The sequence below is a fragment of the Lytechinus pictus genome, chromosome 9, assembly GCF_037042905.1.
Source record: "Lytechinus pictus isolate F3 Inbred chromosome 9, Lp3.0, whole genome shotgun sequence".
Taxonomy (NCBI): domain Eukaryota; kingdom Metazoa; phylum Echinodermata; class Echinoidea; order Temnopleuroida; family Toxopneustidae; genus Lytechinus; species Lytechinus pictus.
The window spans coordinates 6,187,248-6,200,388 of record NC_087253.1 but is presented as its reverse complement, the minus strand read 5'-3'; the positions used below and the strand labels follow the sequence as shown (position 1 = coordinate 6,200,388).

The following is a 13,141-nucleotide window of genomic DNA, read 5'->3' as shown; positions in this document are numbered from 1 at the left end:
CTGGTAACCAGGCTCATGTGGAGCTGGCCGCAAGGTATGGTGGAAAAAAATTTTCTGTAATATTGGGGAGTACGCTGGTAACCAGGCTCAGTGGAGCTGGCCGCAAGGTATGGTAGAAATAATATTCTCTCTGATTAGCAACCAGATATAAAATAATATGCTCTCTTAACAAAGACAGGACATGGTATTGCTGGCAAGGAGGCTCATGTGGAGCTAGCCACAAGGTATGGTAGAAATAATATTCTCTCTGATTTGCAACCAAATATGAAATAATATGCTCTCTTAACAAAGACAGGACATGGTATTGCTGGCAAGCAGGCTCATGTGGAGCTGGCCGCAAGGTATGGTAGAAATAATATTCTCTCTGACTTGCCCTCTAAACCAAGACTTGGGAGATTTGTGCTTGGAGGCAGGCTCCTGTGGAATAGGCCATAAAAAAAACATTCTCCCTGATTTGTTCTCATAACAAAATATTAATTATGTGTCTTAACATAGATAGGAAACAATTGTGCTTGCAAGCAAGCTCATGTGGAGCTTGCCGCAAGGTATGGTAGAAATAATCTTTTTCATTTGTATTCTTAACCAAGACTGGGGAGGAGTTTGCTATAGTAAGGCTCATGTGGAGCTGGCCACGAGGTATGGTAGAAATAATATCCTCTCAGACTTGCTCTCTGAACCAAGACTTGGGAGAATTGTGCTTGCTGGCAGGCTCCTGTGGAATAGGCGATTAGGTGTAGTAGAAATAATGATATCTTATACTGGAAAGTTTGCCGTGAGGTATGATAAAAAAAAATTCTTTAAGACTGGGGAGGAGTACGCTGGTAAGTAGGCTCATGGAGCTGACCGCAAGGTATGGTAGAAATAATATTCTCTCCGATTTGCAACCAAATATAAAATAATATGCTCTCTTAACAAAGACAGGAAATGGTATTGCTTGCATGCAGGCTCATGTGGAGCTGGCCGCAAGGTACGGTAGCAATAATATTCTTAAAGATTTGGGAAGAGTACGCTGGCAAGCAGGCTCATGTAGAACTGGACCGCGAGGTATGGTAGAAAAATATATCTTTAAGACTGGGGAGGAGTACGTTGGTAATGGAGAGCTGGGTGCAAGGTATGGTGGAAAATTAGAAAACAAATATGATCTGGGTTTTTGTTTTGGAGGGGGGGGTTGCATGGGAGGATAAAAAACTTGGAGGGGGGGGTTGCATTGGGAGGATAAAAAAACAGCAGTAAAGATCAGACGCGTATTTAACTTCCCCTCTGAAGCTGCTGGAATTATATGGTGCATATTTTTGTCAAATGTTTTTTTTTTCTCTAGGATGAAGAAAAGAGATCCGGGAAGTGCGCCAGCTCTAGGTGACCGCGTCCCGTACGTCATCATCGCTAAGGCTAAAGGGGCCGCTGCATATGAGAAGTCAGAGGTATGTCCAAGTAGAAAAAAGTTGTGATATAAATCTAGGACATACTTTGCATCCCAGAGATGGGGAACCGGGTTCGAGGATGCCACTTTTTTTATTCAGATCTTTTCAACCTAGAACATAGAACCACCATTTTTGTGCAGGAAAAGGATAATTCTAGATGATTTTCATACTTTTTAATCAATTCTAAAGGCCACCGCACACCTTACGACTGTTCGCGATCCGATTTTGGAACAGACCGCATTTTGCTCATTTTCTGAAAATGTGAATTGAAAATATCATTTTATTTGAGGTTGAAATTAATTGAAAGAATACTAATATAACCATTATGAAAGATTGCAAGCCTTTATTTTGGAGTAAAGGCCAAATTAGTTTCAAATCGTAGCCAAACGTACGACTGCTATGACGTCATTACGACTAGATATTAAATTCGCTTTTATGCTAAGAAGGATTATAGCATTGTCACAGATTTGTGCATAGGTATTCGTGCGATGATTTAGAACATTACACAGTAAGATATTCCATTTTTCAATAATAGCATCAAATTATACTAAGTTTTATTCCAAAATTGGGTCGCAGACCAATCGCAAGGTGTGCGGTTGCCTTGAGTGGCGTCCCTGCAGGTGGGTGTCTCATAAAGTTGTTTGCAAGTTACGAGCAACTTTACGAACGACTGGTGATTCTTTTCTTGTGGTCAGTGATATTAAACAAGTTTTCACTGATGTTGATTTTGTGCCTAAGATATAATCACTGGTTCCTAAGGTCACTCTAAGCTCACGAACAGCTTTACTATGGAACACCCACCGGAATCTCAAGAAAGTATTTACAACATCGGCAAATTATTTTTGTTATTTTATTTACATCATTATTTTGATTACCTTCATTTATTATGTTTGTATGTATGTATACATTTTTAAACCTTTGAAACCAAACAGCTAGAAAACAGATTACGCCATAAACGCACATGTACCTTAATAGCCTGAAACACCATCTTAAAGTAATATGACTTGAATACAGATGATTTTAGATGTCAGGTGACCTTTGAAAAATGATGTCATCTTGGAAGTATTCAGTCAATAACTTTAGTTTATAATTTTGTTGGTAAATGGCTTTTGTACTTATTCAATCTCTTGGGTGCTCATTTTTTCGGAACTCATTTTAAGATTTTTTTTTAAACTGGCATTTAACTTTGATTTATCTCTTTTGATTTTTTTTTCTCATTGTAGGATCCAATCTATGTACTGGAGAATAACATTCCAATTGACACCACATATTACCTGGAGAACCAGCTGAAAGGGCCTCTGCTTAGGATCTTTGAGCCAGTCATCGGGGAGAATAAAGTAGAATCAGTACTATTGAGTGAGTCAACCAGGAGATGATGATGGTCTTAGTGGTGGTGATGATGCGGATGGTTAAGATGATGGTGGTGATGATGATGACGATCGTGATGTGGTGATGATGATGATGATTGTGATGGTGGTGGTGGTGGTGAAGGTATTGATGATGATGATGGTGATGATGACGATCATGGTGGTGGTTGTGATGGTAATGATGATGATAATTGTGATGGTGGTGGTGATGGTGATGATAAGGAGGAGGATGATGATGATGTTGATGATGATGATGATTGTGATAGTGATGGTGATGGTGATGAAAATGATGATGGTGATGATCGTGATGATGGTGATGGTGAAAATAATGATGAAAGATGATGATAATGATGATGTTGATAGCAGTGATGACAATAAAAGCAAATCATCACCAACTGCACCACCACCATCATCATCACGGTGATGGTGATGATTTGCTTTTATTGTCATTAATTTCCCTGTATTTTTCATAATGCATTTTGAGTCCTGAAAAAATTGTGTTTTCTGTGAAAATTCTTTGAATTCCATTCTTTCCTGGGAGCCATGAAACTTTTACCTTTCTTCCATCAAGGACTTTATAAACTCTACCAATCTCTGATCGTGCTTTACTTTTCACAGAGGGGGAGCACACCAGGGCGAAGACCCAGGTCACCTCAAAGATCGGTGGTCTCATGGCCTTTGCTAAGAAGAGAAGCAAGTGCCTCGGATGCAAGATGGGTCTGGACCAAGATGGCATCGCCCTCTGCAAGTTCTGCAAGGCCAACGAGTCTTCCATCTACCAGAAGGAGGTAAGACATATTGGCCAGAGTTTATTTCCAATTGGTCTAATGCCAATTTGTCGAATTGCCAACTCGTCTACTATCATTTAGTCTAATGCGATTCCGTCAAATAACCAGTTGATCCAATAGCCTTTTAGTCCATATACCATTTTGTCTAATTGGACTAAGTGTTAAATTGTGCAAAATGAATAAAAATAAAATGGATATTAGATCAACTGGTTATGAGACGAAATGGTCATAGACGTAATGGTGATTAGACGAAGTGATGATTGGACCAAATGGTTAATGGACCAAATGGTTGTTAGATGAAATGTTGATGGACGGAATGGGATTAGACTAAATGAAAGAAGACCATGTGGTGAGTGGACGAGTTGGCAGTAGACGAATTGGCAATTTACCTTAGCCGGGGGAGTTGGCTCCACAAGGAGTTTGGTGTGACTTAAAGATATGCAATGTTTTTGTTTCCTTCTCGTAATTTGTAATATATACTACAGTGGAGATTATAAAAGTTAAATTCTCAGTAAACATTGTAGAGAAAAGATCAAAAGTGGCATCTGCTAAACAACGCCATCTATCATTCATGCCCCTCTCTATCGAGCATAAGATTGTGGGCCCGCAAGCTAAACAGAAGGCCTGTAATAATAATGAATGTTGATGGCTCATGTATTTTGAATGGCTCAAATTCGGGATATATGACCCAACCCCTATGTCAAGATTTCAAAATGTTTTACTCTTAAAGGTAAATGCCAGTTGTGGTAACGATGTCAAAATGAGTTCGTACAGAATCCAATGAAATGACCAGCAGTGTCTGTTTGTATAAATAAAACATATACATATGTGCCAAAGAATTCTAGAAGAAATTGTGTAATTGCTGAGAAATCAGCAAATAAGCACAGGATTCGGGTCAAGCGTCGGGCCGACGTTGAAGGCAATAATAATGCACTGTCCCACGTGCGCTGTGTTGGTGATCTTCAGTGTGCACATTTTTCAGCGTAGATTTCAAGATTTCACAAAGTTCAGTTTATGTAACTGTACCAGATCTAGATCCTCGATGATATACCGACAATTAAGCCTGGTTTACAGACTTTCTCATGAAATCAGTGTTTACTGTAACTACTGGCATTTCTCTTCAAATGTTCTGTAAGCACATTTTTTCATGTTGTGTTACAGATCAGTCAATTGGCAGCCTTGGAGGAGAAGTTTGGACGTCTGTGGACGCAATGTCAGCGCTGCCAGGGGAGTCTGCATGAAGATATCTTGTGTACGAGGTAAGAACTACACCTCTGTGAAATCCCTAAATTGGCAACATTTATGTCTTTCATTTGTATAGTAGGATCTAGATTTATGACCTAAAATATGGCTGTGTAATCCCTATTCATGAATCATTAATTTTAATCAATTAAATTGGCAACATTTGAATATTTTCATTTGTTAAGTAGGATCTAGTTTTATGACCTAAAATAGGGCTTTCTTTGTAATCCCTATTCATGAATCATTAATTTAATCCATTAAATTGGCAACATTGGTATTTTTCATTTGAAAACTAGGATCTAGATTTTTTACCTAAAATAGGACTGTGTCGCTGTTCGCTAATCATGAATCATTAATTTTAATCGATTAAATTAGCAACATTTATGTCTCGCATTTGTAAAGTAGGATCTAGATTTATGACCTAAAATATGGCTGTGTAATCCCTATTCATGAATCATTAAAATACATTAAATTGGCAACATTTGTGTCTTTTCATTTGTAAAGTAAGATCTAGATTTATGACCCAAAATATGGCTGTGTTATCCCTATTCATGAATCATTAAAATACATTAAATTGGCAACATTTGTATCTTTTCATTTGAAAACTAGGATCTAGATTTTTTACACAAAATATGGCTGTGTAATCCTTATTCATGAATCATTAAAATCCATTAAATTGGCAACATTGGTACATTTGAAAACTAGGATCTAGATTTTTTACCTAAAATAGGACTGTGTCGCTGTTTAATCGCTAATCATGAATCATTAATTTTAATTGATTAAATTGGCAACATTTATGTCTCTCATTTGTAAAGTAGGATCTACATTTATGACCTAAAATAATATGGCCGAGTAATCCCTATTCATGAATCATTAATATAATCCATTAAATTGGCAACATTTGTATGTTTTCATATGTAGAGTAAGATCTAGATTTATGACCTAAAATATGGCTGTGTAATCCCTATTCATGAATCATTCATTTTAATCATTAAAATCAATATTTGGATTATTTTTCACTCACGCACTGTTTCGTTTTATTGGATTTTGCTTTCGTTTTCATGATTTTTCACTGTACTTTGTAGTTACTTTATTATTGGCCTGAAAATTTTTAATAGCCTTAGGGGGATACGGCATTTGCTCCTGCGACATCTGTTTTAGGATCGTAATAGTGTTTTTGGTTCAGATTTTAAACATGTAAAGATAAGGATTAGGGTTTATTTTGTTTTTTGAGGGTATGTTTCAAGTTTACCATAAAGTGCAGGGGCGGTATTCTGAAAACGTTCTTATCTTAATTTTGTTCTTATCTACGTCACGTTCTCAAATTGGTATTCTGAAAACTTTCTTATCTTTTTCTTATCTTGCTTTCCATCCTATGCTGAGCGCATAAATTTATTACACGCGCATAATACAAAAGCGCGCTAAAAAGATAAGAACAAAATAAAGTTCTGAAAACGTTCTTATCTTTTATCTTTCTTATCTTTTACGATATTCATGATAATATTTAAGATAGCTAGAGGGTTATCACATCTCACGATGTTCGCGTTCTTTCTTGCTAAAAAAAGATGGCCACTGGTAATAACATGTATTCTTTCCATCCTTTCTTTCATCCACCCTTTATTTTGTTTTTCACCTTTTTTTCTATCCTTTTGTCTTTCTTTATCTATTTTCACTTTTTCTTCCTTTCTATCTGTCTATCTTCCTTTCTTTCATTCTTCATTTTTATCTTTTGCTTTATTCTTTTGATTTTTTTAATCTCTTCCTTATTCTTATTTTACTTTGTTTCATTTATTCTTCATCTTTCTTCCTTTTTTATTTTCCCTTTTCGTTCTTTTTCTTTCTTTCTTTGAATTAACCTTTCTTTCGATTTCTTTCTTTAGTCTTTATTTTTGCTTTAATTTCTCTCCCATTGTTTCATTTTCCTTTTTTCTCTTCATTCACCTTTTACATTTTTTTATTCCTTCTTTTTCTCTTTCTTTTTTTCTTTCACTCGTTTTTTCTGTTTTTTTCAGTTCTTTATTACTTCATTTTATCCTTTTAATCTTTTTTTGTCCTTTTTTGTTTCTTTCCTTTAAGTTTCTTTCTTTTCTTTTCTTTTAAGTTATTATGCTTGCTTTCTTTCGTTTACTCTTTCATTATTTTCTGCTTTGTTCCTTTCATTTTTTTTCTGCTTTATTCTGACCCTTTTCTGTCTCCTTTCTTACATACTTACTTTCTTTCTTCCTGTTTTATTCTTTATTCGTACCTGCTTTATTTACTTTTTTTCTTTACTTACTTTCTTCCTTCCTTCCTCCCTTCCTTCCTTCCTCCCTCCCTCCCTCCCTCCCCTTTCTTTCCTTATTGTGCACGTGTGTCGAAATAATAATCAGTCATTGCGTATAAAATGCCTATTTCGCGCATTGTGCCAGAAACAGTGTACGCACAGTGCCCATGATATTCTCTTCACATAAGGAACGCTTCTATTGGTCAAACTGACAATATAAAGCGCATTTTGATTGGTAATATCCTAAAAATGGGCGTGTTGAAGATAAGAAGGAGGCAGTCCTTACAGAGATAAGAACGCGTTAAGAAGATTTTCAGAATACCGATTTGCAATGATTTTAGCGTCTTCTTATCTCAATGAGATAAGATAAAAGATAAGAACAAAGATAAGAACGTTTTCAGAATACCACCCCTGATCTTCCATCGGAGCAGTTGACGCTGGAGCAAATGTCATGTAACCTTTTCATTGAAATTCCGTGCATTCCATATTCCTCTTGGATTCTTTAAAATTTTCTGTTTTTTCTTTGAAATTCTGTGCATTCTGTATTCCTCCTGGATTCTTTAAAATTTTCAGTTTTTTCTTTGAAATTCTGTGCATTCTGTATTCCTCCTGGATTCTTTAAAATTTTCAGTTTTTTCTTTGAAATTCTGTGCATTCCATATTCCTCTTTGATTCTTTAAAATTTTCTGGTTTTTTCTTTGAAATTATTTCGTTTTCTGTTTCTTGGAAACCTAGGGCTTCTAGATGAGGTTGTATTTGATTATTACATGTATGTAACTAATTGAAACCGTTTTTATTTTTCCCACCCATAGTCGTGACTGTCCGATCTTCTACATGCGCAAGAAAGTTCAGAAGGACCTTGCCGACCAGGACGCTCTCATCAAGAGATTCGGCAACCCGTGCTGGTGATCGACGACCACCACCTGCCATGGACGTCTACCGGCAGTGACCATAGGCATAAGTGATCATCGTTGTTGAATAGTCTGCATGCACAGACTCAAATTTGAAACTTCAACCAAAACCATGTCTAGAATGAAGACTAGACACCAAACTCTCTGTCTGTGTCAAAATGCCACTGTACATAGTGAATGTAGTCTCACTACTTCAGACTCTGCATTATTCACTAAGCGAATTGCGAAAACCAAGGGTCTGCATCTGCAGACTAGTTGTTGACCAGTGTCCAGCGTTGACCTATGGATAACATATCACAATATGAAGTCATCTCTTTAAAGAATTCTGAAAGGAGACGAGATATGTGGTCTTAAAGAACAGGATTTGTAAGGGCATGTTCTGATGAGAAAGCACTTACAAAGCAAATGTGGTCTTTATCTATAGCCAGGTGATTCATATCTAGCCAATCCATGATGGAGAAAAGTAATTCATCCATTAATTGCAGAGATAAATTGCCTCCTCTGTCTCCTGCCAACTGGTCCACTCATCACACGGTCTACCTTCACTTTGTCTAATGCCATTCCATCCATAAACATATTGACTAACAACCATGTGGTCCAATAACTTATTCAACTTTCAAGTTCTTAACTCAAGACCCATCTTTTCCGAATCTCATAACTAGGTGTAGTATTGGTAATTATTTTATTGGTAACAATTGTAAGTTTGAATATTAAGTAATTCACAAGTCTATTTCTGTGTATTTGTTTCCTTTATTATAAAGTGCAAAAAAAAATTCAGTTTATTATGCGCTATATAAGAGAAGTATTATTATTATTATTATAAATTTATATTTTATAACCATTTGGTCTAATCACTAGTTCGTTTATGACCATGTCGTCTCATAACCTCATATTCATTTTATTTTCATTCGTTTTGCGCAATTAACACTAAGTCAAATTAGACCAAATGGTATATGAACTTAATTGCTATTGGACCGTGTGGATAGTGGATGAATTGATGGTAGACCAAATGATAGTAGACGAGCTGGTAATGGGACGAGATGGCATTAGACTAATTGAAAATAAACCTTTGCAGGGATTTATGATTGATACGAGTAACAGATGAACTAATAAAATGGAACGTGTACTATTGGAGATTAGTGTCATAATTGGCTATCTGTAGTTCAATCACAACTTTTGACCATAGTTCTGGACATAGATTATTTTTTGCATGTGGCTGAAATTTTCACTGTCCAATTATTATGTGCATAACTACATGTAGGGGAAGGTGTGTGATTTTAAAGGGAGACGTGTATTTTTTACTAAAGGGTAAAAATATAATTTCTTCGTTAGAAACTATAGCGTTGTCATTTTCTGATTAATCAGAAAACGAAGCATCTTGGAAAATAAACTTATATTTATGATATTGTCTCTCTATACCTAATGTGCCTTACAATAATGTGTGATAGAATTATTTTGCTACTTAGTCTAATTATTTTCTTCCTGTTAGGGCTTATGCAGGGCCCTGGGAACGATTTTTTTTTACTGGGGGTGCTGATGTCAATTTGGCAAGAAAAAAAAAAAAAAGGTTTCACTCCAAAAGGAAGGGACAAAGGGACAAAGAAAAAGTTTTCTCGCAAACTAAATGATTGTCATTTTTTGAGCAATTCTTCACAAAAAAAGGGGGTTTCTGTAAAAAAAAAAGGGTCATTTTAGTTCCATTTCTCCATTTTGTCACACCGTTCGGAATTCCTGGGGGTGCCGCCTATGGAAAATGATACACGCAGCGCCCCCAGTACCCCCGCTTCCCAGGGCCATGGGCTTATTCTGATGCCATTATGTCTACAATCTTGTGGGTGTGTCACAAAGAGTTAGTGGGTTAAAGCTGATGCTCACATGATGAGTAATGCTTATTCATTAATTTTTATTTATTTTTGAATTTTTGTTTTACTGCATTCTTCAAGAGCGCGACACCATGCTTTGCTTTCCTCAATAAAACTAATGAGGAAGAGAGAATTCGATTGCTCAGATTTCTCTTTTTGGTACTCTTCTCCTCACGACATTTACTCTGACGACAATTGCTCCACTATCGATTCCACACTCTAAGCGAAGAAATAACTTCAACCCTGGATAAAACATTATACCCTACCCTACCCCTAAACCCAACAAAATAACAGTAAAAGTAATAAAAAAATGTTGAAGGTTTGAGGAAAACCCATTAAAGATTAGGGAAGTTATTAGAATTTCAAGTTTTGGATTTGTGAGGTCATAAACAATCAGCTGCCCCATATGTTTATGTAATATAAAATGCATTAATTTCATTTTTGAATGGCTTGTTATTACCTTTTTTCCAGGAATGGGTGTGAAATGATTTGTCTATTGATATACTGAAGGTACTGTGAAAAACATCAATTTTCTGAGAAAATTACATTTCATTTATTTTTACCGTACATGTAGGAAAGCTGCTCGCATATGACGTCACAAAGCAATAAACTTTTTGTCAGGGTGAACTTCCCCCCTTTAAGCAAAATAAAGACCATAGGAATTGTCTAGGAGCAAATGTTGTGTCACCGAAATGTTAGGGGGAGCGCATAGTGCTGCCCCGGGCAGTGTCACAATGTCTCCAGTAAACACCCAGTGGTTAATGAAATAATCACTTTCCTACTGTCCAATTGAATGCATTTACCCCCTCTAGTGTTCAGTCTCGTATAACTAATTTTAGTTCTCGCCTCTTGTCATAATAATTGGAGTAAACCTGGCTTTAGGCAAGGCTCCACACTAACTTTTTTTCTTGGTTGCCCGATCGGTCCACCAGAATCATCAATTTCATTTTTTTTGTGGCCTGCAAAGCAAACTTAGTGGCCCTAAAACAATAGAAAACATAATTTATCAAAACTTTGGTAGCCCAATCAGGCCACCAACTGTTGGCTTTTTCAGAATTTTGGTGGCCCGGACTCTCACTTTTGGTTGCCCAGGGCCACCGGGCCAATTCCTTTTGGTTGGGTCAAAAGTTAGAAGATGTCCATGTAATGTAGTTATCAACTATTCTATTTCACAGTGAAGATCAATACAGGGCCCTGTCTTACAAAGAGCTACGATCGATCCAATCAATCGTAACTATGGAAATCAATCAGTGTCATAATTTATTTCTACAGGGAATTCGCACAATCTCCTTCAAACAATGAGAATCACACTGAATCTCCAAGAGAACAATGAATGTATGAATATACATCACATCTAGAAAATATTTTGAACAAGATTGCATTTTTAGATGTTGACGGTGCTGGCCGTCCATAGTTGTGATTGATCGGAATGATCGCAACTCTTTGTAAGATGGGCCCCAGACCTGAGGAAAGTTTTTGTGTCAATGTGAGGAATGTCTCATGTTTGATCTTAAAATCTTTTCTGGATTTGCTGTAGTTCAAATTAACTTTCTTAACAACCATACTTGGACGTCACATTTGTATATCATTGGCAGTAGACTTAGAGGTTTGTAATTGCAATGATGGTTGGGGCATCGTGGTCTAGTGGTTAAGACTCGTCTTTCAATCTGAAGGACGTGGGTTCATTTCCCAGTCATGGCACCTATCATGTCAAGAAACAACAATTTGTTTGAGGCGAAACATCCCTGATTAATCATAACTGTATCATAACTATTATTTTGTTTCCATTCATGTATTGTAAATAATAAACTGCATATATTTTTGTTCACACTTGATAGTCTGGAATTGTATTTGCTTGTATACATGTATTTATGTATATGGAAATGTAGTGCATATTGACTTGACGGAATTTGTAATGGCATTAAAATGCAGAGATGTATTCTGCAGTAATAAATGGCAATAGAGTATTCAATATGATTGTTGTGAGTTTATAGAAAGCGAAAGGGGAGGACGGTTTTTATTTTGATAATGAATTGAGACGTTTGCTTTTTCTTGTGCTCCTAATCACTCTCTTTTTGTTCTTTATTATGTGTGCATTTGTCCCACTCCCTTCTGTTATTCATCTTTGTCTTAATCTTGATATTATGAAAGAAAATAAAGAGAAGAGGATAAGGAAGAATTTTGATGAAGAAGGAGAAGAGGATGAAAAGAAGGAGAGGATGAGAAGAAGAATGAGGAGAAGAAAAAGGAGAAGAAGAAGGAGGAGGAAAAGGACGAAGAAGAAAGAAAAGAAGGAGGAGAAGAGGAAGAAGGAGGAGAAAAGGAAGAAGACAAAAAGAAAGGAAGAGGAAGAAGGAGGAATAGAAGAATGAGGAAAAGATGGAAGAAGGAGGAGGAAAAAAAGAAGGAGGAAAAGAAGAAGGAGCGGCGGCAAATGAAGAAAAAAAAATGAGGAAGAGAAGGGAGAAAAGAAAGAGGCGGATAATGGCACCAAAAAGGAGATAAATGAGACGAAAAAGGGGAGAGGTGTGTATATATGCTAGATGTAAAATGAAATAAAGAAGGAGATGCAGTATTATATTCCTGAATGAGGCACTTTGGAGACAATATATAAACGAGTATTTTCTCTCTCTCTCTGATTGACTCAATACACAAAATACGCCATAATAGCCCAGCCAGGGTTCAGCTGCATGATAAGGGACCACGATATTCATTCCCTATTTCATCATTATTCTACTTTCTTTACACCTTAAAGGCCAAGTCCACCCAAGAAGAATGTTGATTTGAATCAAGAGAGAAAAATCAAACAAGCATAATATACTAAAAATATTGAAATCGGATGTAAAATAAGAGTTTTGTAAAATAAGACATTTTGAAGTTTCGCTTATTTAAAAAAAAAACAGTTCTATTCACAACTCAGTGACATGCAAATGAGAGTCGATATGTCCATCATTCACTATTTCTTTTGATTTTTTTTTGGATCATACAATATTTCATTTTTTACCAATTTGACATTAAGGACCAACTTAACTGAACCATAAAATGTTATAACAAAAGTTATACCACATGTTCAGGGAGGAATAAAAATTTGCTTCATATTAGAATATGTCATATTTCATGTAATAAAATACATAAGAAATAGTGAGTGATGTCATCAGTTCCCTCATTTGCATACCAACCAGGATGTGCATATAATTAACTGTTTTGTGAAATTAAGCGAAAATTAAAAATGTCATAACTTTCTTATTCTACATCCGATTTCGATGAAATTTTCAGTGTTGTGCTTG

At 36.2% G+C, this 13,141-nt stretch overlaps 1 protein-coding gene across 6 annotated transcripts in view; it reads left to right on the top strand.

The window, feature by feature from the left end:
* Window positions 1-9,408, top strand: part of LOC129267923 (DNA polymerase delta catalytic subunit-like) — a 39,166-nt gene extending 29,758 nt beyond the window's left edge. For all 6 annotated transcript variants that reach the window (XM_064104562.1, XM_064104559.1, XM_064104560.1 and 3 more), the window contains exons 18-22: window positions 1,319-1,421; window positions 2,645-2,777; window positions 3,407-3,576; window positions 4,738-4,835; window positions 7,894-9,408. In XM_064104562.1, the coding sequence (XP_063960632.1) occupies window positions 1,319-1,421; window positions 2,645-2,777; window positions 3,407-3,576; window positions 4,738-4,835; window positions 7,894-7,990 (601 nt within the window). In that variant the 3' untranslated portion in view covers window positions 7,991-9,408. The remainder of the gene's footprint in view (window positions 1-1,318; window positions 1,422-2,644; window positions 2,778-3,406; window positions 3,577-4,737; window positions 4,836-7,893) is intronic.
* Window positions 9,409-13,141: the final 3,733 nt, after the last annotated feature.